The sequence below is a fragment of the Micromys minutus genome, assembly GCF_963924665.1.
Source record: "Micromys minutus genome assembly, chromosome: 16".
Taxonomy (NCBI): domain Eukaryota; kingdom Metazoa; phylum Chordata; class Mammalia; order Rodentia; family Muridae; genus Micromys; species Micromys minutus.
Genome location: NC_137985.1, coordinates 54,857,753 through 54,883,504, shown reverse-complemented (window position 1 = coordinate 54,883,504; position 25,752 = coordinate 54,857,753). Strand labels below are relative to the sequence as shown.

The window sequence follows — 25,752 nt, the reverse complement described above, 5'->3', positions numbered from 1 at the left end:
TCACCGGGTCGGGCAGCTGAAGCTCTTCGCTCGGGTTACCCCTGCAGCGACGCCCCCTGGTCCCGCCGCTGTTGCCACCGTCGCTCCCGCCCCCCAGCTCCTCGGCCGCGCCATGGGCACCCGCGACGACGAGTACGACTACCTCTTTAAAGGTGAGGTTGTGGGCCACTGATAACCCATTTGGGGCCCGAGACACTCCCGCGGGACCCGCGCAAGGCCAGCCCTGCCCTGGACGGAGTCCGCCTGGGCGCTTCCTTCCTGCCGCCCCGACGGGGGTCCCGCCGCTCGTCCGGGTTCCCGCGCCCTTGGGAGGTCTGTCGGGCCGGGGCGCCTCGCTGTGTGTCCTCCCCGATGGTTGCGTTTCTCACGGCCGTGCAGTTCCTTCCCTGGGCGAGCCCCTCCTCTTGGATGCATGCTGCTGGTCTCACATCTCCCTCTGACAGGCCCCTGCCTCTGCTAAGCGCCCATATTGGGAAACCGACTGTCTCTTATGTTTTTTTTTTTTTTTTTTTTTGTCCCCTGTTCGTTTCCTTTCCCTCCTCGGAAGCCTTTCCTGGGCTTAGGCCAGATTCTCTCGTCCCAGGGTCCCCACCCCCATCCCCGCAGACCTGGAGGTCAGTTCCCGCGGACTGTCCCCTCCCTCCCCACAGACGGGCAACTCTGTATCTCTTCCCTTCTCGTAACGTTTAGCGCTCAGGTGCGACCTGGCTGGTGGGAGGGAGAGAAGGGGAGGGCAAGAGGGGCTGTCCATCACTCTTGGCGTTCGTGCACTTGTCGCAGTGTCCAGGCAGGCAGATGACTTCCCACCTTACGTTTTTTGTTTTTTTGTTTTACCCTTTTCCTTCTCTTGTCCCTGCCCAGCTGCACCAGACCGGGATAACTCCTTTACTTGGCTTTCCGAGAAGGGGCTGCGGATGGGTGGTGGCTGTTATCCCTGCCAGACCTGAAGGCCCAGTTCCTGAACAGGAAAGGTTGTGCGCTGCACAAATACTAGCTAGCTTATCACTGTGGACTGGTTGCTTCCTGCTGCAATACTGGGAGGATCCAACAGGAAGGGAAGAACCCTGGTTGGTCACATACCTTTCCCAAATGGTGCGAGAGGGTTATAGTGGTAGCATGCTCTTTTAGTCAAATCAAGAATTTATTACACAGTGGGAGGAAATGTGGAGCTGGCGAACAGAACATGGAAGATGTAGAGACTTGCTTATTGGTTGAGTCCGCGAAGAAGCCAAAGCGAAAGGATACAGTTCTCAGTGAAAAGAATACAGTGAACGCTTTTTGTTCATGAATACGCTCTCACTTTCGTAGTCTTGCGGGCGGTCATCAGTAATTTGTTGAACAAAGATCATTACCAGAGAGGAAGAAGCCCTTGATATTAAAGCTTACTGTGGAGGGTGGAGTTTCAAGAGTGTTAAGCATGGTGAGTGTTCCTGGCTTTGCTATTGGGTGCTAAGAATGATTGACTAAGTGAAGAAGCAGGAAACATTTCCGAATACTTTACAAGTCTTGGCATATTAGCCGCTGGTACGCCCTTATCATTAGTTACTCCTCCGAATACGATATTTATAGGGTAAGTACCTTCAGTGTCTACCCATACTACCATATTGGAAAGTAATATACAGATAAGGTACCAAAGCAGGGTGTGGTGGTACAGGATTCTAAAATCCCAGCATTTGGGAGGAAGGGGCAGGTAGTTCCAGTCCAGTCTGGTCTACAGGAGTGAGTTCCAGGATAGCCAGGGCTACATAGTGAGTCCCTATCTTTAAAATAAAATAAAATAAAATAAAATAAAATAAAATAAAACAAAACAAGTAGGAGACCTGGGATGTTTACTTACGGCATCTGATATTATGTGAAATTACCTAAATCCTAAGGTTTAGTCAGTCAAGGGAGGTTTATTTTTAAGTACTTTGTAATGGCATTTGGAATGTGAAGGTTGATTATAGAAAGCTATTTATCTTTTCTAAGAATATTAATTTATCCTAGATTGGCTGAAGGAATTAATGTTTAATTTTTAGATTAGACTATCCTTTGAACAATGAGAAAACACGGAGGTTTTGTTTCTTTGCCTTGTGACCTTGGAAAAGGTGACTTTTTAAAAAGTTTTTTTTTTTACTACTTTTTGAGATTATATTATAATTATACTATCCTCACCCCCCCCCCCCTTTTAAAGTTTCGACTTCCTCAATAAAGGAAGTACTGTGATACTTTTTGGGGAGTGAGATTATAAAATTTACCTCTTGTGAGAACTCAATAAATGGTTATAAATGAAGCTATAATTCTTGTCAGACTCTTGAGCCATAAATCTTTAAAAAATTTTAAAAATTGTATCTATTGATTTGTGTGTACTAATGTGTATATAGCACATGTGGGAGTAAGAGAACAAATTTTAGAAGTCAGTTTTTTTTTTTTTTTTCCACCCTGACACTCAGGTCATCAAGCTTGGTAGCAAGTATCTTTACCCAGTGAGCACCTCACTAAACAATAAATCTTTTTAAATTAAAGAACATATAAGTTTTAATAAAGAAGCACAGAACTAAGAAACTTCTGAATTATTTTGTATCTATGTGGGTTCTGGTTTTATTTTTTGTATACTTTGCTGTGTGAGACTGGGTGTTTAAAAATTCTGCTGAGAAGAGTTTCCACTTTTTAGAAACAGCTACAGGATATGAGTCACTTTATTTTTTACTTCAACACTGATTACTTAGCCAATTTTTTACTTATACAATGATTTTTAAATGATTTCATTTTACAGAGGTTTATTCACTAAGATGAACCGTAGCATTTCTACTTTGGGAAAGCTAACCAAGCACACTTAAAATTAAGGAAACTGGGATTTGTACATTGAACATGAGTATGTTTATTGGTATGGAGTGGATTAATCTAACTGGAAATGTAATGTGGGCAGATGAAGACAATGCTAAATTATGTATTCTTGAGATTAATTTTTACTTATGCTTTGCAGTGAGACTTAGGGAGCTTTATTTCTTAGAAGCATGGCTGTTTAAAACCTGTTAATCTTGTACATATTCAGTGTGGGTAAGGTACTGTGGGGCACAAGGGAGGTAATCTGGATGCAGCTGGGTGCATAGTTTACCTCTTTTTTCTTTTGAGTCTCATTGAAGCCCAGGTGTCATGAGTCATCAGCTGATCATCAGTACCACCATCTTGAAGTTGAAGCTTGGTAGCTTTTCTTTCACAACTTTTGCTTTAGCAACTCAGATTCTGATAAATCTGGAAAAAGTTGTCTAGACTTAAGCCTTATTGATGCATTTTATTTTAAAGACTTGGTATGGTTGAACTGTGAATGTGGTTGAGAATAAAAATCTTCCAAGTTTTTGAAAACCAGAGTGAAAAATAGTGATTTCAGTTGGTAAATTTTAAAGCTAGTATTCTATAGGTGAGGTGAGAAGTTAAATTTTAGTCCAGAAAATGAGCTTACTAGAGAAGTATAAAACTAAATGAAGGCTGAGCATGATGGCTTATGCCTGTAATTACAGTACTTGGGAGGCTGAGCCAAGTGGATAGCCATGATTTTGAAGTCAGCCTGGGCTACAGAATGAGACCATGTTTCAGAAACAAAACAACAAAAACAATAGTAAAAAAACATGGTTAGAGGTAGAAACTAAGACACACACACACACACACACACACACACACACACACACAGAGCTTTTACAGTATTTAACAGTTTGATATTTATGGTGTGTATAGCATATAAAGCATATATGTACACAAATTAATATTATTTGGTTAAGCTTCAGTAGATGAGGTTAACTTTTGGAGGGCATTATATTTAAGAATGATATTGCCATCCAGTTTATAGCTATTGTTATGTCCATTCAGCCTAGGATTTTGGGAATGGATATATAAAAATTTACTGGAACTTCCTTTAAGTTCTTTTGCATTTATTTATTCACTTACCTATGTGACTGAATGTTGGAGGTGTGCTATGGTGAGTGTGTGGAGGTCAGAAGTCTGTCCTCTCTACCATCAGGTTTGGCAGCATCTTGCTGACCAGGAAATTGATTTCTTTAATTGTTGAATATGAATACACAGTATCCCACATTTTTAAAAAAACAAAGGGCTGGTGGTAAATAACTTAGTAATAAATCATGTGCTTAGCATTAGCCTTAAGTTTTTAGATTCTCAGCACCAGTGGGGAATGGGGATACAATTAAATTTTGTCATCTTAATGAAAGTATTTTGTCTTGAAATTGTTTAATTTTGAGTCCACCAACAAAGGTCCATTAAGTTTTGCTCTTTTAAGAATTATTACCAATGAATTCTCTTTTGTTTGTTAGATAATTCCATCCATCCATCTATCCAGCCATTGAGTCTAAATAGATTGCTTCTTGCTTTGGTTAGAAAAAGAAACAGCTCAATATCTTTTTTTCATCTGTACAAAACTGTAATCTTCAGTCATTTAAAACATCCCCTTTTGTATGACAAGTTGCTAGTCTTTGGAGATCTTGTCAGTAACTAGTTGGTATAACTATTTTATACTGTTAGAACATTTGTGAATTTTGAACTGTTTACAAACTATTGCTATTTTTAAGTAATAAAATTAATTGGTTACATGGTGGGGGGGTGGGTTCTTCACTTAGTATGGTATAAAGATTTGACCTTGATGAGATGGTAAATTTAGTCATTAGTTAAAGATAGAGGTCAAAACAAGAACCAGAGAGCTGCAGAAATGGCTCAGCAATTAAGAGCACTTGTTACTCTTGCAGAGAGAACCTTCGTTCAATTCCAAGCACCCACAACCATTCTTAACCCCAGTTCCAGGTGACATGACAGGCATGGATGTAATATACACACATGCATGTAGGCAAAACATTCACACACATAAAGTATAATAAAAACAAATCCAAAAATGTAAGAATGGCTAATATTTTAAAACAAAGCATGACTTAGTACTAGAGCTTTTGTAGGAGATGTACACTGCTCTTTGAAGGTGTTCCTCACCCAAAGATGGTGTTACCCAGGTTTCATGTACATCTTTGCTTTTTGACTTTAAATTGTGAGTGGTTTCTGACTTACTATTTGAAATTGGAGTGTCTTTGAATTAATTAGATGTCTTCTAATCTTTGGGTTTTCCTTCTGTACTGTTTCACTCCTCAAGTGAGTGTTGATGCTAATGTATGACCAGAAGAGATTCAAAGAAGATTTTCTCAGTTATCCAGTCTCCTTCCTCCCCCAATCACATTTATTTATTTAAGTTGTGGTTTTTTTTTTGTTTGTTTGTTTTTGTTTTTTGTTTTTTTGTAGGGGAGCGTGGTGGGTTTATGCATAGAAGTCTAAGACAGTTGAAGGAATTGATTTTCTCCTTTCTGCTGTGTGGATCCATGGGATTGAACTCAGGTCTTTAGGCTTGGCAGTGATTGCTTCTACCAGTGAACCATTTTTTTAGGTTGTATTAGTCAGTATTCTCTAGAGTTGTAGAATTTATGGGTAGTCTCTATTTTTGCTGTAATATTAAATATGGTTCTGTTCTGTTGCTACCGGCCCCCACGGTCTCACTTCAGTGTGGAGCAGGGCACCTGAACACTGTCACACGATCGGATCCATAAGCCACATTCTCTACTCACTTTCCTTCCCAGGTGGTTCACTCTGCCTACCCAAGTTGTTCTCTCCTGGTCTATGACCACCCTAGCACTCACTTTCCCTTGGCTTGTTTTTGCCAAGCCTTTCACACACTGTCCTCCACAGCCTGGTAAAGTCATGACTCAACAATCAATAACTTATCAAACAGGTTTATATGTTAAATTCACAAACCACAATCCCTCTACATAATAACAACCTTATCCATATAGAGATGTGCCAAGAGAAACATTCATGTCTGCTTCTATGTTGCCTCCTCCTCAATCTTCCACTTTCCTAGACTTTTCACCCCCCCAATCTTTCCTTACCATCCAATGATAGGCTCAACCTGCTTTGATATATAATGACATCATCCTACATCTATATAGTAAGGGAATTTGTTGATGACTTACAGTCTGTAGTCTAACTCCCCAACAATGGTCAACAGCAGCTCTGAATGGAAGTCCAAGGATCTAGCAGTTGTTCAGTCCCGTAAGCAAGCAGGCAAAGAAGAGTCTTCCTTCTTCCAGTGTACTTACGTAGGTCTCCAGCAGAAGGTGTAGTCCGGATTAAATGTGTGTTTGGGAAAGGTGTAGGAAGTTTTGACTGAAGCCCAGACTGGATTTTTGGCTGGGACCTTTTCCCTGTTCCCACCCAGGAATTGTGATCTGACCATTTAGCCTCTTATACTAAGAAACAACAGTGAATGTATCTTATTAATAAGGAGGCTCTTAATGTTGCTGGGATTCAACTTCACATCTACAGTAGAGGAGTTTGGAAACTAGCCTACTAATCATTCTGTAAATTCTGTTTTTATGACCTTCACATAATTTTCTCTGGTATCCAGCAAAAGCATTTAATGTCTGGTTTGCTAGGGTACTCCTCTGATTGACTACAAAGACAGAATTATCTTCTTTGTTTCACGGAGTCACTGCTGCTGGATTTCTTGCTGAATCAGCTGATAAAGGAAGCCAGAAAGATGTGTGTTTGATATTGTTCTAGGGCTAGCTGTGTGTACTTCTGTGACAAGAAAGGTGTACTCTCTTTTTCCTTTGGCTAGAGTTCAGTCAGCTTGCTTTCTACATGCAACATCAAATCCCAGTTTTTTGAGTTAAAACATGGCTTATTAGTCTGTGGCCTTAACCTTACATGTTGATTTTCTAGTCTGATGCCTAAATCAGTTAGCTAGTTAAAAAAGCATTACCAGTCAACAGTAGAAATATAGTGTTCACTAAAATACCAAAAAAAATTATGCAGGGAAATATGGTATCTGGCTCAGATTCTGTAAACCACCAACCCCATTTTGATCTTTAAGTTTATGTTTTAACCCAACTTATCTGAAGTTGGGCATGATGGCACACACCTATAATCTTAGCATTCTGGAAGCTGAGGTAAGAGAGTTTTGTGAGTTCTAGACCAACCTGGGTTCCAGATTGAGACCTTCTCTTAAAACAACAAACAACTTGTTTTTCAGTTGTCTGTCTCACCCACCCTCCACCACTACTCTTCCTGAGACAGTGTTTCCCTGTGTAGCCCTACCTGTCTTAGAATTTACTCCTTTAGACCATACTGGCTTCAAACTCAGAGATCCATCTACCTCTCCCTCCCAGGTGCTAGGAATAGAGGTGTGTGCCACTGGCTGGCTCTGTTTCTTTGTTTGGTTTGTTTTGATACAGGGTCTCACTCTGTAGCTCTTACTGGCCTAGAACTTCATATAGACCAAATTGGCTATTGCCAACCTCTCTCTGCCTTGTAAATGCAGTACACCATGAAAGTACACTTCTAAAAGAAGTACAACATGCCTGACTCTGAAATGTTTGTGTGTGTGGGTGATTTGGTCTGCAGCTATGTCTGTTAACTTCTTTTATGCAGTACAGGCAGAGACATCAGATTCTGGAACTGAATTACGAACTGTTGTCTGGAGTTAAGGTATTGTAAGCTACCACTGAGTACAAGGACTCAAATCTGGGTCCTGTGGAAGAATAGCCAGTGTTCATAACCACTGAGCAATCTCTCTAGCCCATGAAATTCCCCCTTCCTTAAAAATTTTTTTCTTAATTACATTTATCAGAACTGGAGAGGTGACTTAGTGGTTAGGAACTGACTGTTCTTATAGAAGACCCAGTTCAGTTTCCAGTTCTCTTCTCTTCTGGCCCATACACATAGCATATATACTCATGTTTATAAACATATAAAATTATATTTATTCAGTTGTGAGCTCTGTAGTAGTATATATTTAATTTCAGTGGGGGGGGGGTTTACCCCGCCTTAGATCATTTAATTCCCAGATAAAAGACATGAAACTTTTATATTTATAATAAGGCTTTACTGCATTAGATATCTATTCTCTATGCTATTAAAATCTACTTCTCTATCAATAACCTTGAGTTATGACTTGACACGTTCCACCTGGGCAGCTCTTAACTCCAATTGGTCAGCCCTCATGGCCATGTTTGCATGACTCAACTATCCTGTGGCATGTTTTTTCTTGCCTAGTCGTCTCTCCTTAGACCCCAAGCCTAGGAACCATAACTCTGCCTCTCTTCTTACCAACTATAAGCTATAGGCATCTTTATTCACTAATCAGGGATATCTTGGGGGGCCAGGTTACATAGCATCGCTTTCCTTTATACATCATCCCTGGGGGCAACCAGCGCCAGTATTTAGTATTACAATACATAGCAATAGATCAAATCTCAACAAGTGGAGATCAGGGCAACTTTTGGAGTAGGCTTTCTTCCACTCTGTGGGTCCTGGAGATGGAACTCTGTAGTCCTCAGGTTTGGTGGCAAGTGCCTTTACTTGCTAAGTCATCTCACCAGCTCTATTTGAAGAGTTTCAAAGTATAGTAACACTTGAGGTGAGAAGTTACTTGTAAATAAACTGCCTTCTGTAAAAATAACAGGAGGTAAGTATAACCAAAATTTGTTTTGAAAAAATTTTTTAAATCCTAAAGTGTTTGCCCTTCTTGCTTTGGCTTTGACTCAGTATGTCAGAATTGTTAATTTCCTAGGGTTCTTGTTTTTCCAGAGTGAGGTGGGGTGCCTCTGTGCTTTCTGCCAGTCTGTGAACTGTAACTATTAAAGATGATTATAGTTTCAATGAGCAGAGCAGTAAAGCTTATAAGCCTTATGCCTCATGATTTAAGTGTTTTGGCTCTATCACACCCAGTCTTCAATGACAGTAGTAGAACATACACACTTTCCTACTCTATGCACTGACCTCTTTTGTTTGATGTCTAACACATGAAAACCACAAATCATTATTTACTTTTCAGAATGCTTTCTAAGGTAGTGAGGTTGGTATAAGTTAAAGGTAATTGGTGTTTGCATTGTTAGCTACAGTATCCTATGATTAAATTTGCAAAATTGCATTTTTAAGGGCTGGGGATATAGCTTGGTTTGTTAGGTGTTTACCTACCTTACATGAGTAGGGCACTGGGTTTGAGTTCCTAAATAGGATAAAAAAAGAGGGGGATGTTTTTTAGATGGGGTGCTATATCTGATCTGTGCTAACTAGATGATGTGTGAAAGTCATTATGCAGACAAATAGATTAAGAAGAGTAAGTGACTGGTTTTAATTGATTGGTCATGGGTGTAAACTATTCAGTACTATGCTTCTGTCTCTTTAAAAATCTTTGGTTTGTTTATTCTGAAGCCAAACATCCTCCTATTAAAAGCATGTAGTATTCTGAATGTGCTTCTTCATCCAGCTTATATTATTTTCTTTTTTTGTCTTTTTAGTTGTCCTTATTGGAGATTCTGGTGTTGGAAAGAGTAACCTCCTGTCTCGATTTACTCGGAATGAGTTTAATCTGGAAAGCAAGAGTACCATTGGAGTAGAGTTTGCAACAAGAAGCATCCAGGTTGATGGGAAAACAATAAAGGCACAGATATGGGACACAGCAGGGCAGGAGCGGTACAGGGCTATAACGTCTGCGTAAGTTAATGGTTTTCAGTTCTGGAATAGGTTGGTATCAAGTGAATTGCTGACTTTATTTAGGTTTTGGGAAGGAACAGTAGCTCTCACTTAACTTTGCAAGATGTTCCAAGACCTTCCTTCAGTGCCTATAACCACAGATTGTGCTGAACTCTATATGTTTCTCTCTTTAAAATTCATTTTATTTTTATTTATGTTTTGCCTGCATATGTGTATGTGTACCATGTTCATGCTTAGTACACGTGGAGGTAAGAAGATAGTATCAGATCCATTGAAAGTATAGTTACAAATGGTTGTGAATCACTGTGTGGGTGCTAGAAAACAAACCTGGGTCCTCTATAACAGCAGCAAGTACTCTTAACTAACTGCTGAGCCATTGTTCCAACACCCTGTATCTTTTCTCTTAATAAATCCTTTTTTATTTGTCATGTCCTAATTGCTTTTGGAGGCCATTATTAAATAAACTAAGGGTTAGTTGAACACAAAAAAAGACCATAAATAATGGGAGGGCTACAAAGTGATTTTAGCAAGCAGTTAGTTTATATAGGATGGGTACATTGGACAAAAGAACAGGTCATGTGCTGGCCTGAATGAAGGGGAACACTAAGGAGTTTTGTCAAAGTACTTAAAATAGTGGCAATTTAAAGCTTATAAATTAATTTCTGGAATTTTCCATTTAATACTTTTGGCCTATGGATTACTAGGTATAAAACCTCATATAAGGGATGACTACTGTCTACCATATCTGGTGTGTGTGTGTGTGTGTGTGTGTGTGTGTGTGTGTGTGTGTATGTTTTGAGACTTAGTCTCACTTTGTAGCATGGTACTCATTATGTAGCCCATGCAGGCCTCAGACCTCCAGCACCCAGGACAGTTATGTACCACCACCCCTCATGTGATATTAGAATTTTTCAGAAATTTATTTACAAGCTTGTATTATTGTTTTTAAAAATATCTTTGTGTGTGTATTTGTGTGCATTCCTATGGATGAGTATATGAGAGAGCATAGAGGGCGTGTATGTTAGTGCATATGCATATGTGTTACTGCTGTGTGGATAGAGGTCAGAGGATAACCTTGGATGTTGGTACTCACCCTCTTCCTTGTTTGAGATAGACAGTATTTGTTGTTCAGTTCAGTGCTGTTTATCCCAGGATAGCTGGCCTGAGAACTTCTAGGATTCTCCTGTTTCAGCACCCGCCCCCCTCAATTCCCTCCTATCACAGTAGGAGGACCAGGATTATTGAGTGCTACCTTGTCAGCTTTTACATGGGCTCTGGGGATTTTGAACATCTAAGCAGATCTTCATGCTTGAATGGCGAGTGCTTTATCCACTGAGCCATCTCTTCAGCCATATACCATCAAGATTTGGGTTCTTTCTGGTGTTCATTTCTACTTGGTGATTGTCTTCTGATAGTTACATATGTTTCTGTTTGCAGATACTATCGTGGAGCAGTAGGTGCCTTATTGGTTTATGACATTGCCAAGCATCTCACATATGAAAATGTAGAGCGATGGCTGAAAGAACTGAGAGATCATGCTGATAGTAACATTGTTATCATGCTTGTGGGCAATAAGAGTGATTTACGTCATCTCAGGGCAGTTCCTACAGATGAAGCAAGAGCTTTTGCAGGTTAGTAATATAAACTCCACAATATTACAGTGCTTCTATATTTCTCCGTTTGAACATTATACCTCTCTTCTTTAACAATGTTCTACGTGAGTCTGAAAAGTAGTATGTCAAGGAGTTTTGAAGACTGACAAGGATGCACCTACTTAGAAGCTGAGCTCTTTGGGCTTCATATAGGATCCACTTATTTCTAGCTGCCCTTCTGGTAGAGGAAACTACCAGAAGAAAACAGCACTGCATCGGCTAGGAAGTCATGATGTTGTATTAGTGAAAATATTGTGAGTATTTTCCTGTAACTTTTAAATTTTTCAAATAGAACAGAATTCTGAATGGACATATTTCTGGCTATATAGTTGCTAGGGAGGATGATTGGGGTGGAAATAGTGGGATGTTGATAAGCTTACTAAATTTTGAATAGTTTCATTCATTGTTATTGGTGATATTTATATGCAGATGTACTTAAAAGTTATCAAATTTTTCTTACGGTTACTTTTAACTTACTGAAGTAAAAGAAAATAGTATTATTTAGGGTTTTTTGTTTGGTATTTTGAGATAATTTCTCATAAAGTTACCCAGGCTGGTCTTGAATTCCTGACCACGCTGAGTGAGGTCTTAGCCTTTTATTTTCCTTTTTGTGATTGTGAGCTTATCACATCTGCTGTTTTAAAGCTGGGCAGTGGTGTTGCATGCCTTTAATCCCAGCCCTCTTGGGGCAGAGGCAGGCAGATCTCCGTAAGTTCCAGGTCAGCCTGGTATACAAAGGATTTCTAGGACAGCCAAGGCTACACAAAGAAATCCTGTTTTGAAAAACGAAAAACCAACAACAACCACCAAAAAATATCTTGTGGAAAGTTGGGGAGGTAGGTCTATGGTAGAAGACTTGCCTAGCATTGTTGGGACCCTGGATTGGATCACCAATCACCAGCACTATTAAACAGCAATCAAAATTTACCTGAAAATTTTGTTTCTCTTCACAGAGAAGAATGGTTTGTCGTTCATTGAGACATCTGCTTTAGATTCTACAAATGTTGAAGCTGCTTTTCAGACAATTCTAACAGGTGAGACCTGTGTTGTCAGGTTACATCAGTATGAATGGGAGTTTTAGGAAGTGAGTTAAACAAATTAATTAGAAAACTGTTATGCCATCTGAAAATGAGTGTCATTAGAGAAAGACTGTAGCATAAGTTCCTTGATGTATATACAGTTACAATTCCTGCACATTGCACTTTCGTCATGTGAATTCATCTGGGGAAAATCCTTTGAAAATAATTTGTTCATTTCCTTGTGCTCAGACCATTTAGTCTATACTTCATAGTCAAAGGAATAGAGTTATTGTTCTTATGTATGTTCTTCCCTTTTTAAAATATACTTTCATAAGGTAAATACTGAGATCCTGACCATAGAAAGATACAAATGCCTTTTGAAGTTAGAAAGATTTTGGCAGGTAAGGTGGCTTAGCATGTAAGGGTACTTTCAGTTCTTCCAGAGCACTTGAGTTGTGTTTCCAGCATCCAGGTGGGGTGGTTCACACTGCCTGTAACTCTAGCTTCAGGAGATCCCGATGCTGGTACCTGTACACATGTGACAGACACACATGCACACACAAAATTCTTAAAAAAGAAATTAGAAAATCCTAGGGAAATTGCATCAAAAATTTTAAGTGAGAAAAAGACATAACAGAAGGAGTATATTCCTTGTAAACACCATCAGCCCAGTCTGCATATGGAAAGGTTTACATGAGTACATGGAAGGGCAAAGTTCATGCTGTTTTGGAATGTGAGTAACCAGGTCAGCTTCTTGAAAAAGAAGACATTTTATTTCTTCTGACTCATATTTACTTTGGCTTTATTAGAATAACCAAATTATTAGTACATTTAATCTATTAGGAAGTACTTTCATATATTGTCTTTTAATACACTTAAATTGTATGTTACTTTTAAGAACTTATGAATTAGAATCTAACCAACACATAGTAGAGTCGTATGTGGTGTTTTGATAAATTGATGTATAGAATTGTTTAGTTTTCTATTGTAATGTACCATGTTTTAATGTAGTATGTAGCACTTGTATTAGAGATGACCAGAATTTAACTTTTAAAAAGTATTCTTTAATTATTTAAAAAAAGTATGTGTAATAACCCTAGGAATTTAGATCATGAAGTAGAAAGCCTGATTCTTCCACTTATTTTTGAAGCTATAATATTGAGTAAGGTACTTATTCCTTCAAAGGCTTTAATTTTTTCACCTGTAAAATTTGGATATATTTTCAGAGGACCAGAGTTTGGTTCCCAGTGCTCATGCCAGACTATATAACCACCTGTAACCCAGCTCCAGGGGATCTGACACTCTCTTCTGGAATCCACATATACCTGAGAACAAATACACATAGATATACACATATGCACATAATTTAAAATAATCAGAAAGAGTTTCTGATACATTTTGATTACTATTTTCTTCATGAGAGAGCTTTTACTTTTCAATTTCTGGAGTATGATTTGATATGGCTTGACTTCATTTGTTATTGCTAGTTAGGGGGTTTTGTTGTTGTTTTGTTCAATTGTTTTATCTTTATTCCACAGAAAAGACTGAACTGTCACCTATTCTTCAGTAATAGTGTTATCCCAGAAGTATGAGTTAATGCTAGTCAAGGGCTTAGCTCTTCCTGGTACATAGCAAGCATTTGACAAATCAGTACTTAAGTAGCAATTAAGAAAAAACAACATGTTAAAATACATGAAAAAAAAAACCCAACTTTTAAGAATAATATAAATATTGGTGATTTGCACATATTTTATTTGAAAAAAAATTTTTGGTTGTTTTGATTTGTGTCTTATTTGGGGTTGCTATTATTACAACATAACATTGTGACCAAAAAGCAAGTTGGGGAGGAAACTTATTTAGCTTACACTTCCAGATCATAGACCATCATTGGAGGAAGTAAGGGTAGGAACTCAGGGTTGGAATCTAGAGACAGGAGCTGATGCAGAAACCATGGAGGCCTTCTGCTTGCTGGCTTGCTTCAGATAGCTTACTCAGCCTGCTTACTTACAGATCCCAGGACTACCATCCCAGGGAAGGCACTACCCACAATAGGCTGGGCCTTCCCCCACTGATCACTAATTGAGAAATTGCTTTACAGATGGATCTCATAGAGGCATTTTTCTCAAAGGAGGCTCCTTCCTCTGATTATTTTAACTTATGTTAAGTTGACACACAAAACCAACCAGTACAGTTTAGCTTAATTTTGTTTTGTTTTGAGACAGAGTTTCTCTGTGTATTCCTGGCTGACCTGGAACTCAGAGATTTACCTGCCTCTGCTCTGGAACGCTGAGATTAAAGGCATGCACCACCATTGCCAGCATGAAATTGTTTTTGATTATCTGAACAATAATCACTACTGAGCTGGAGGGGAATGGACAGTTTGTGGCACCAGCAGCTTTAAAAAAAAAAATCTGTTTTGAGTGATCTTGCTGCAGATATATATATATTATACTTTAAATGCCGGTTTTCCCTCTATAACCCCCCTATCCCATTCCCCTTCTCCTGCTTCTATGGGGGTGCCCTTCTACCCACTTCCTCCTGCCTCCCTGCCCTGGCATTCCCCTACACTGGGGCATCAAGCCTTGGCAGGACTGAGGGCTTCTCTTCCCAATGATGCCCAACAAGGCCATCCTCTGCTACATATGCAGCTGGAGCCATGGGTCTGTCCATTTGTACTCTTTGGGTAGCTCTGGTTGGTTGGTATTGTTCAGCTCCTTCAATCCTTTCTCTAAGAACTCTATTAGGGATCCCATTCTCAGTTCAATGGTTGGCTGTGAGCGTCCACCTCTGTATTTGTCATGATCTGGCAGAGCCTCTCAGGAAACAGCTGTATCAGACTCCTGTCAGCATGTACTTCTTGGCCTCAGCAAAATTGTCTGGGTTTGGTGGCTGTATATGGGCTGGATTTCTAGGTGGGGCAGTCTCTGGATGGCCTATGCTTCAGTCTCTTCTTCAAACTTTTTATGAATGTCTCAGTATATCGTCCTGTGAATATTTTTGTTCTTCCTTCTAAGAAGGACTGAAGCATCTGCACTTTGGTCTTTCTTCTTCTTGAGCTTCCTGTGGTGTGTGAATTGTATCTTGGGTAATCTGAGCTTTGGGGCTAATATCCATTTATCAGTGAATGCATAACGTGTATTTTTGGGGGGGCTTGGGTTACCTCACTCAGGATGATATTTTCTAGATCCATCCATTTGCCTAAGAATTTCATGAAGTCATTGTTTTTAATAGCTGAGTTGTACTCCATTGTGTAAATGTACCACATTTTCTCTATTCATTCCTCTGTTGAAGGACATCTGGGTTCTTTCCAGCTTCTGGCTATTATAAATAAGACTGCTTGGGCTAGAGAGATGGCTCAGTGGTTAAGAGCATTGACTGCTCTTCCAGAGGTCCTGAGTTCAAATCCCAGCAACCACATGGTGGCTCACAACCATCTGTAATAAGATCTGATCCCCTCTTCTGGTGTGTCAGAAGACAGCTACAATGTACTTAAATAAATGAATAAATGAATAAATAAATAAATAAATTAATACATAAACAATTTTTTTTTTTACCAAAAAGACTGCTATAAACATTGTGGAGCATGTGACCTTGTTATATGTTGGAGCATCTTTTGGGTGCCCAGGAGTGGCATAGCTGGGTCTTCAGGTAGTACTATGTCCAGTTTTCTGAGGAACCTCCAGACTCATTTCCAGAGTGGTTGTACCAGCTTGTAATCCCAGTAACAATGGAGGAGTGTTCCTCTTTCTCCACATCTTTACCAGCATCTGCTGTCACCTGAGTTTTTTATCTTAGCCATTCTGACTGGTATGAGGTGGAATCTCAGGGTTGTTTTATTTGCATTTCCCTGATGACTAAGGATGTTTAACATTTCTTTTGGTGCTTTTCGGCCATTTGATATTCTGCAGTTGAGAATTTTTGTTTAGCTCTGTCCCCCATTTTTTAATAGGGTTATTTGATTCTCTGGAGTCTAGCTTTTTGAGTTCTTTGTATATAATGGATATTAGCCCTCTATCAGATGTAGGATTAGCAAAGATCTTTTCTCATTCTGTTGGTTGCCATTTTGTCCTAATGACAGTATCCTTTGCCTTACAGAAGCTTTGCAATTTTATGAGGTCCCCTTTGTCTACTCTTGATCTTAGAGCATAAACCATTGGTGTTCTGTTCAGGAAATATTCCCCAGTGCCCATGTGTTTGAGGCTCTTCCCCATTTTCTCTTCTATTAGTTTGAGTGTATCTGGTTTTATGTGGAGATTCTTGATCCACTTGGACTTGAGCTTTGTACAAGGAGATAAGTATGGATTAATTTGCATGCTTCTACACAGTGACTGCCAGTTGGACAAGCACCATTCGCTGATCCCCCCCCCCCCCCCACTGGATGGTTTTAGCTCCTTTGTCAAAGATCAAGTGACTATAGATGTGTGGGTTCATTTCTGGATCTTCAATTTTATTCCATTGTCTACCTCCCTGTCTGTGTACCGATATCATAGTTTTATCACTATTGCTCTGTAATACAGCTTGGTGTCAGGGATGGTGATTCCCCCAAGAAGTTCTTTTATTGTTGAGAATAGTTTTCACTATTCTGGGTTTTTTGTTATTTCAAATGAATTTGCAAATGCTGCACATAGTTTTAAGCTTGCAATATTTTATTGAATATATAGTATGCCTACAAGTCCTACTTTCTTTTTGTTTTCCACTGTGTAGGCCAGGTCAGGCTTGAACACAGAGATCCACCTGCCTCTGCTTTGGAAGCGCTGAGAAGAAAAGCATGTGCTACTACACCTGGCCTAACTTTTAATTTTTTAAATCACATTTATTCATTTATATAAGGTATGGGGTTATAGTGTTCATAGTGTGGTAGCCAGAGGACAACCCCTTTTAGCATGTGAATCATGGGGCAAGTACTGAGGTCATCAGGCCTGGTGACAGGTCCCTTTATCTACTGAGCCAAAATGTAAAATTAATGGAAATGTTTTGCAGTAAATCCACACTTTATTTACATCTGAGTTGTCTGGTGGTGCTTTTAGAAGTAGTTCACTAGTGCCAAGGTGGGCTGATTGATTGCTTCAGTCCTGCCTTTCAGTGCATTTTTTTTCTACCTCAAGAGATTGGGGGTGGGAGCCAAACTATTAGGGATCTCTACTGGCTGATTTTGTGTCAGTTTGACTCAAGCTGGAGTTATCACAGAGAAAGGAGCCTCAGGTGAGGAAAATGCCTCTATGAGATCCAGCTATAAGGCATTTTCTCAACTGTTGATCAAGGTGGGAGGGCCTAGCCCATTGTGGGTGGTGCCATCCTTGGGCTGGTAGATGTGGGTTCTATATATAATAAAGCAGGCTGAGCAAGCTAGAGGAAGCAAGCCAGTTAGTAATATCCCTTCATGGGCTCAGCATCAGCTCCTGCTTCCAGTCCTGTCTTTCCTTGGTGATGAACAGCAATGTGGAAATGTAAGATGAATAAAACCCTTTTCTCCCCAACTTGCTTCTTGGTCATGACATTTTGTGCAGGAATAGAAATCCTGACTAAGACAGGATCCAACTCTGTCTTGAGCATGTCAGGCAAGCTCTGTCCCAGCTGACTTTCATCCCTAAGAGATGTTTTTAATCACTTTTCCATACCCTCTTTGCATTTTAACTTTATATTTTGGCAGTTAAATCTTACAGTAATAGTATAAAGAATTTGTGAGTACTTTTACCCCATTTCCTTAAGTATTAATGCCTTTTTTTCTTTCCATTTACCTTTCCCTTCCCTATGAAAACACACACACACAATACTATGTGCAAGTAAGTGCTGTACATATTACCCTTTATCCCTAAGTCTTTTTTGTTGTTATTGGATATTTACTAGAAACAAGTACTTTCTTTTTTATAATCCTAACATAATGATTTAAATCAATAGTATGATAATAACACATTAGTCTTTAGCTACAAACCTTACTCAGATTTTACTAGTTGTTCCAATTAATTAAAAAAAAAAAAGCTGGGATCATATCGTATGTGCTGTTCAGCTGTCTTGTCACTGCTTGACAATAGTTTCTTTAATTTTCCTTTCTTCATCAACTCTAGTATTTTTGAGAGGTACAAGCCAATTGTCATTTCTCAGATTGAATGTATTCAGTGTTTCTTTATGATTAAAATGCACATGTACAACTTGTGTCCATAAAGATGGTTCATAAAGGTTTAAGAGGCTCATGATAATATGTTTGTCTTACTCACTGGTAGTTCTAACTTTGAACTTCGGTTCATGTTTTTTTTACCAAGATTTCTCCATGTAATTAGTAAGTTCAAGGGAAATTTCTAAATTGAAGACTAAACTCTTAATTCTATGGTTGAAATAATTTTAATTAATGTAATATACTGTTTTTTAAAAACAATGCTAAGGCCAATTTGGTGGTGCACATCTATAATTCCAGTACTTGGGAGACTATATGTGTGTGAGGTCAGCCTAGACCATATAACAAGACCATGTCTCAAATAAAATAAAAATGAAGGGACTAAAATTACCAGGTATTAACTTCATGAGAATATTGGGAATTGTTAGTAATTTTATATTGCATTTTAATTTATTTCTGTTCATATATGTGGGCAAAAGAGTGGAGGTCAGAGGACAAATGCAGGAGGCCTTAGAGATGAAACGTGGATCACTTTTACTCATTGAACTATCTTGCCAGCCAAGTACTGAGTCTGTTTTCAGTAGGGGTAAAGGTAGCTTTGCTCTTGCTTGCTACAGAAAATGTAGGACTATCTCAAATGGGAATCTTTTTGACCTTCAAGAAATGTACACAATGAACAGCAAGTTTGAAAATTTTAATAAATAAGAAGCTTCTGTAGAGACTGACATGGAATTACCCAGGCTCCTGGGTTTTAAAAACTTTGCAGGAACTAAAGATTTTTTAAAATTTTATTTTATTTTGTGTATGCATACTTGAGTGTATGTATGTGTACTATATGCCTGAGGAGATCTGAAGAGGATGTCAGATCCCCTGAAACTGCAGTTATAGGTGAGTTGAGCTGCCTTGTAGGTGCTTGGAACAGAACAGTGTTCTCTGCCAGAGTAGCCAGTGGGTCTTAACACCTGAGCCATCTCTCCAGCACCCATGGAACTAATGAATTATAACCCTTCTCGTTCTTTAATTTGGAACAGTTGTATATAGTCTCCTTAGAATTATTTTGCCAGCCAATCCACTGTTCAGGTAGAGTAGAAAAACAGACTGCATGTCTCTTTAGGTAGCTTTGCCTTATATTTAAAACTATGATGTATTAGTATTTTACTTTGTGTTTAGATCTCCTATAAGAGATTCTGATGAAAAAATAGATAAAGCACGATTGCTTTTTTTCTAGTTGTTCCTAACCTTGGGCGTCTTGCAAAGGGACTGCATGGAAATTAACTGACCACATTCATTTGGTTCTAAAGGAGAACAGGCCCTTTAGAGTGTAATAAGGAATCTGCTTCTGACTTAGCCCATTACTGCCCCCTCCCCCATGCTGAAGTAACCCTTTATAATCAAACCCCTGCTGAACTGTTCATACTTAACTGTTTTCTTATCAAAGAAAATGACATACACAAGAGTCTTAAGTACATTAGTTGTGGAGTTCTTTTAGAACTGTTTAGACCAGATTTAATTTCTTTTGTTTATTGCCTTGTTAGTGTTTTTCAAAAGTGAATACATTTTTGGTGACCGGAGAAAGCACAGCAGTGGCACCATTTCTAGAAGAATCTAACACTTGTAGACTGTCATACAACACCACTCAAGTTTCTTGCTTTTTAATGAGATCTCTTTAATTATTTATCTCTCTTTCCTCTGAGAAGTCTCCCTTTGTTTCTCTTCCAGTATTGTATGCATTCATAATTTATAGAGGAGTTTCTGGTGTTTTGGATTTGTTTTCCTAAATCTTCAGAACAGCTTGTAAAGAAGTTAACATTTAACAGGGATCACATATTTAATGTTTTTCTTTTCTAATCTATCCAGTTAGGTATTAATGGACAATGTAAAGAGTGAATGGTATAGTTTAACCACTAGTTGATGATTATCATCATTCCTTAGTCACGAGCTTCAGTAAGGAACTCTTCTTCTGGACACATTCCCATTCCATTCTTTTCCATTTTCTTTTCCCTCCCTCCCTTTCTCCCTTCTTCCTTCTCTCCTTCCCTCCCTTCTTTTACCCCTCATTCCTTTCTTCTCTTCTTTGAGATAGTGTATCAGTATGTAGGGCTGCCTAGAACTTACTGAGTCGGTCTCAAACTCATAGAGATCCACCTACCTCTGTGTCTAAAGTGCTGAGATTAAAGGCATGTGCCACCAAATCTGGCTTTTTTTTTTTCTTCTAAGACAATTTTTAAAATATTTGTTTTCTGTAGTGGTGGGGCTCATTGAGTGCCACAGTGTGAGAGTGAAGGTCAGAAGTCAACTTGCAGGAGGTTGGCAAGGCTTTTTTTTTTACCAGGTAGCTTCTGGAAATATGTTCAAGTTTCTGGGATTGGGGAAAGGTACCTTTATCCACTGAGCACCTCACTAGCCATCTCTATCCAACCCCCCAATGAAAGACCTGGCAACACCATATCCTTTGTGTTCTTGTTTTTAAACTTTTAATTAGTACCTTGTCTTTATTGTATTCTTTCTTTACTGATGCTTCTTCACCTTTGAACCACTACCAACCTTCTCAGACAAATGAGTGTTTTTGTTAGTCTATTTGTGTGTGTGTGTGTGTGTGTATACATGTGCTCTCTGAATGTGTGCTTCATGTGGGTGGCTGGTGGAAGAGGTCAAAAGAGGAAGTCAGATGCTCCCAGAGCTGGACTTAGGACCAGTTGCAGGTAATTGAATTCAGATCTCTGAAGGATTAGCAGGTTCTCTTAAGCACTGAGCCACATCTCCAGCCCCACTTATTAAGTTACTGTTGCTCTAATTTAGGGAAATTTTTTAAAATTTATTTTTAATTTATGTATGAATACTTTCATTCATGGATGTGTATACCACATAATGTGCATAGTGCTCATGGAGGCCAGAAGGCATTGAATCCTATGGAATTGCAGTTACAGTAAGCAATCATGAGGGTACTGAGAACCAAACCCAGTTCTATAAGAGCAGTAAGTATTACTAATTGCTGTGTCATCTCCTCAGTACCAAGAAACTGATTCATCTCTTATTGTATGATTTCCTGCTTACCTAAAACAGAATAGCTTATACTAGCCTATTTTAGTAATAACCATCAATGTCTTGTTTCTGACCTGTAACCTTTTTTATTACTTTGAAATAAATCCCAGATAATAAGTCATTTCATTTGTGAATATTTCAGAATATATACCTAAAAAAATTGAGACTTAAATTCATAACAACACAGCCACTAAGAAATTCATAGTAATTCCTTATTACTATCTGTTATCTAAACAGTATTAAGCAGACATGACTTTTAAAAAATCAACAGTTTAAAATAGGAGCCAGATAATGTTTCATAATGTTGATACATTATAGTTGGCTGATGGTATTTTAGAACTCTTTTTTTTTTTTTTTTTTTTTTTTTTAGCCTTGGCTGTACTAGAACTCAATGTTAACTGGGTTGGCTTCAAACTCAGAGATTTGTTGCCTGCCTCTGCATTCCCTTACCCTGCAACTGAGTGCTGGGATTAAAAGCATGTACTACCTAGTCCAGCTTTTTTGGAACATTTTGACCGTGTAACTTTTCCTGTTTTGCTTTTTGTTTGTTTGGGTTTTTTTTTTTAGTAGTGTAATTTTAACATTTTATCTCATACGAACACACATGTTCTTACATAGCCACATTGTAGGTCGAAAATTAAGTATGTCTATAGTGTTTCTAATGTGCAGCTCTTATTCAGATTTTCCCAAGTGTATTAATAATACACTTAATTTATCTTCTGTGGAATTGCCTTTTGATGTTTTTAATGACAAGGTCTCACTATATAGCCCTGACTAGCCTGGTACTTACTATGTAGACCAGTGTCTTTGAACTCACAAAGATCGGTGTGCCTCTGTCTCCTGATTAAAGGCTGTGGCTCCATGCATATCCATGGGTTTTAATTTTTATTTAAATAGTTAGCTACTGTATCAGGTAGCAGAGATAGAAAATTTATACTTACTTGAATATGCATTTGTTCTATGTCTGCTTGAGCAAGAGTTGTTTTGTCAAGGACACATGGAACCTGCATAGTACATTGTGTCTTTTAACATTGTGTCTTTTAAAGTGCATCTTATCGGAAAGCTGATTATATTTGATTGCCCATTTGTAGAGTTTTCTTACTTTTTGATGATATTGCTTAAGAAGGAACAATGGGAAGGCAAGATGGAGGCCCTATGTTCTCTGTTCTTGAGAAGTAGATTGTTGTTTGGTTAGGTAGTGCAGTTCAAGGTCACTTTCCGTGAATTTACTGTAGATACTGGGAGACATTCATTTACTTGGGCAAGTAGTTCCTCAAGCATCAATTATGTGGAACTAAAGCAAAAAAAATAAAATAAAATAAAACAAATAGTTTTAGTCTTTAAAAGATTAATGTTTAGTGGAAGAATACAAGAAAAATCTTGATACATATCATGAAAGTAAAATAGTACAGGCATATGTTAAGATTATCTCTTTTGGGGCTGGAGAGATGGCTCTTTGGTTAAGACTGACTGCTCTTCCAGAGGTCCTGAGTTCAATTCCCAGCAACCACATGGTGGCTCACAACCATCTGTAATAGGATCTAATGCTCTCTTCTGGTGTGCATGAAGACAGCTACAGTGTACTCATAAAATAAGTAAACAAATCTTTTTAAAAATTATCTCTTTTGAATAATTAAGTATAACTTAACCTTAACCCCAGAGGTGGACAGTGGTAAACAGAGGGCCCTTTCTCTTATGATGCTCTTGGATTTTAATACGTTTAATATGTTCTACAGAGCCTAGAAAACAGCTAGGTATACCTGATAATGCAGATTTGTTTCTTCACACATTGTCAGTTTGTGTGGACTTTTGTGGAAGACTGAGTATATATTTTAAGGATTTAATTCAGATCTGTGCCCATAAATATGGCAGTGTTTAATGCACTTTAATCAATGGGTGAAGTTTTTTCTCCAAAATGGCAAAATATTGTTATTCTCCTTACTGTAACATACAATGTTAAAAATAATGCTTTGACTCTAGTTAATGGCTATTTGAAAATGAAACCATTTTGAGTCAAAAGTCTCCAGTAGTCCAGGCAGTCTTTTGAACTTGCTGTGTAGCTGAGGTTGGTCCTGAACTCCTTATTCTTCTGCCTCCACTTCCCAAGTGTTGGGGTCACAGATATGCACTACTGTGCTTAACCTAAAAATAAAAGGTAAATGTATATGTTTCTGTATATCTTCTGTATATCTTCTATCTCTTTTATACAAAGTCTTCATGGGTTTACACACACTGTTTCTGTTTCTTTTGTCATTCAGAGATATACCGCATTGTTTCTCAGAAGCAAATGTCAGACAGACGTGAAAATGACATGTCTCCAAGCAACAATGTGGTTCCTATTCATGTTCCACCCACCACTGAAAACAAGCCAAAGGTGCAGTGCTGTCAGAACATCTAAGGCATCTCTCTTCCCCTAGAAGGCTGTGTATAGTCCATTTCCCAGGTCTGAGATTTAAATATATTTGTAATTCTTGTGGTCACTTTCTGTGTTTTATTACTTCCTTACACTTAAGAATCTTCCCATGTCTTATGTCTTTGATTTGGCTTTATAAAATCCTCAATTTTGTCCTGAATGACTGCAGTTCTTTTTCATGCTATGGCTTCTCTAGCCTTAGTTTAATAAACTGAATGTTTGAAGTCCTCAGTTATTGTTTACTCTTCATCATGGAAGCCTGTCACTGTAGGACAGAATAGAACTCGATCACTTGAAGTTCAGACCTATTTGTCCTGATTAAATCTAAGACAACCTTAGAAATAAGCTATTGTTTTGCCACAGAGCAGCTTATACAACATTCTTCTCAAAACAGTACATATTTTGACAGATCTAAGGATTGCCCTGTAAACATAACAGCATTTTGAGAGCTTGAAGATTTTCCATTGTGGAAGTCAGTTTCTAAAATGCCTTAATAGGTCTATGTTGTAAATTTTTTTCTTTAGTTTTTATAAGCATCAAAGATGATGGGGATTTTTTTTTTTTTTTTGGAAAAGAATTAATAAATACAAAGGACTGTTATGATTTGCATAGGGTGTGGTTATGTGGTCAAAGTTACCCTGCTGCCTGATAGTCTAGTGGACTTCTGTCTGTGGTGTCTCTGTCGCAGTGATCGGCAGCTAGAGTAGCTTAACCAGTCTCCTCTCCTAGCAGTAGATTGTGTGGTATCTTTATTGGTCATGCAAGAACTAGCTTAATGCTGGTAATATCACATTTTGAAGTATTAATTTTGATTTTAAACCCATCTAGTAAGTGAAATACAGCCTAATTTTATCACCATATTCACCAACCAGCATGGGTAATTATTTTAACAATGCTTATATTTGAATTCTGCAGTGTATAATGGAATATAGTTCAATTAATTCTTTGGTTTTAGTATGTCTAAAGAATACAGTGAGAAGTTAATTTATGCTCAAGTGGTACCACTTAAAGGCATGTGTTCTTTTAGTATGTAAAATGAAATAGTACCTTGAATTTAAGTAGGATGTACTTAGGCATTGTAGGGTCCTGAAATAGATTTTTCCCACTACATAATTGAAATCAGTGGAGCAACTAGTTTCACATTCAGAAATGTACACACTAAAACTTAGTTTTACTTCCTTGTGGATAATATTAAGCACTTACTCTGAAGTTTTCTGAAAGTTAACTGCAAAGACATTATTAAGGATGGTGGGATACCTGCAAAAACTGTGGGCTTGCATAGATGACTATGTTTTATGATTAAATCTTCTGTCTTTTGCAGTGCTCATGATGTGTTGGGAGCACGGAAGGCATTGCTATAGTCAGTCATTTTGTTTTTCTTTTGTAGTTGTTATTTTAGTGTATTGGTTATAAAGATACTGTCTATTTATAAATTGCTACTTTGTATTTTATGCATGCTCTGTATTTTGACTTTTTTTTTTAGCTATTGATTGGAGTATATGCTCATTCTAATAAACAGTTATAGGGGGACTATTTCCAGTGTTGTCAGATTACATTTTTCTTCTGAATGCTTTAGATGTAGCCATGAAAAACTTGTTTCTGATGAGTGAGAAGATAAGTTCTTGCATTTCGAGTAAACTTGGATTGGGGGCAGCAGTCAGTTCAGGGAGACTTCAGATTGTACTCTTGGGAAAAATATTTCTAAAAATGGTGGTGACACAGTCTCTGTACTTTTCTAAGTCTCACTAGACAGAGGAAAAGCTTCCATCTCTATTAAAGTTTACAGTAAATTTATAAAATAAAACTAAGAAAAAAGGAACTATGTAGTGAATGAAAATGTCTGAGAGTAGTTTTTAATTTTTTTTTCACCAAGAATAGATTTAAATGCTACTTGCACATGGTGGACTTTGGGAGACCTCCAGGCAACATTAGGTATTCGAAAGTGACTTTGTTTGCATGTCAACAAAATTTATGCTTAGTTGGATCTCAAGA

The 25,752-nt window shown here is 38.2% G+C and overlaps 1 protein-coding gene across 1 annotated transcript; it reads left to right on the top strand.

The window, feature by feature from the left end:
- Window positions 1–25,295, top strand: RAB11A (RAB11A, member RAS oncogene family). The gene is made up of 5 exons (XM_080929846.1): window positions 1–152; window positions 9,327–9,522; window positions 10,960–11,153; window positions 12,128–12,208; window positions 23,606–25,295. The coding sequence occupies exons 1-5, from the start codon at window positions 113–115 to the stop codon at window positions 23,743–23,745; spliced, it is 651 nt and encodes a 216-aa protein (XP_080785972.1). The 5' UTR covers window positions 1–112; the 3' UTR covers window positions 23,746–25,295.
- The last annotated feature ends 457 nt before the right edge of the window (window positions 25,296–25,752 follow it).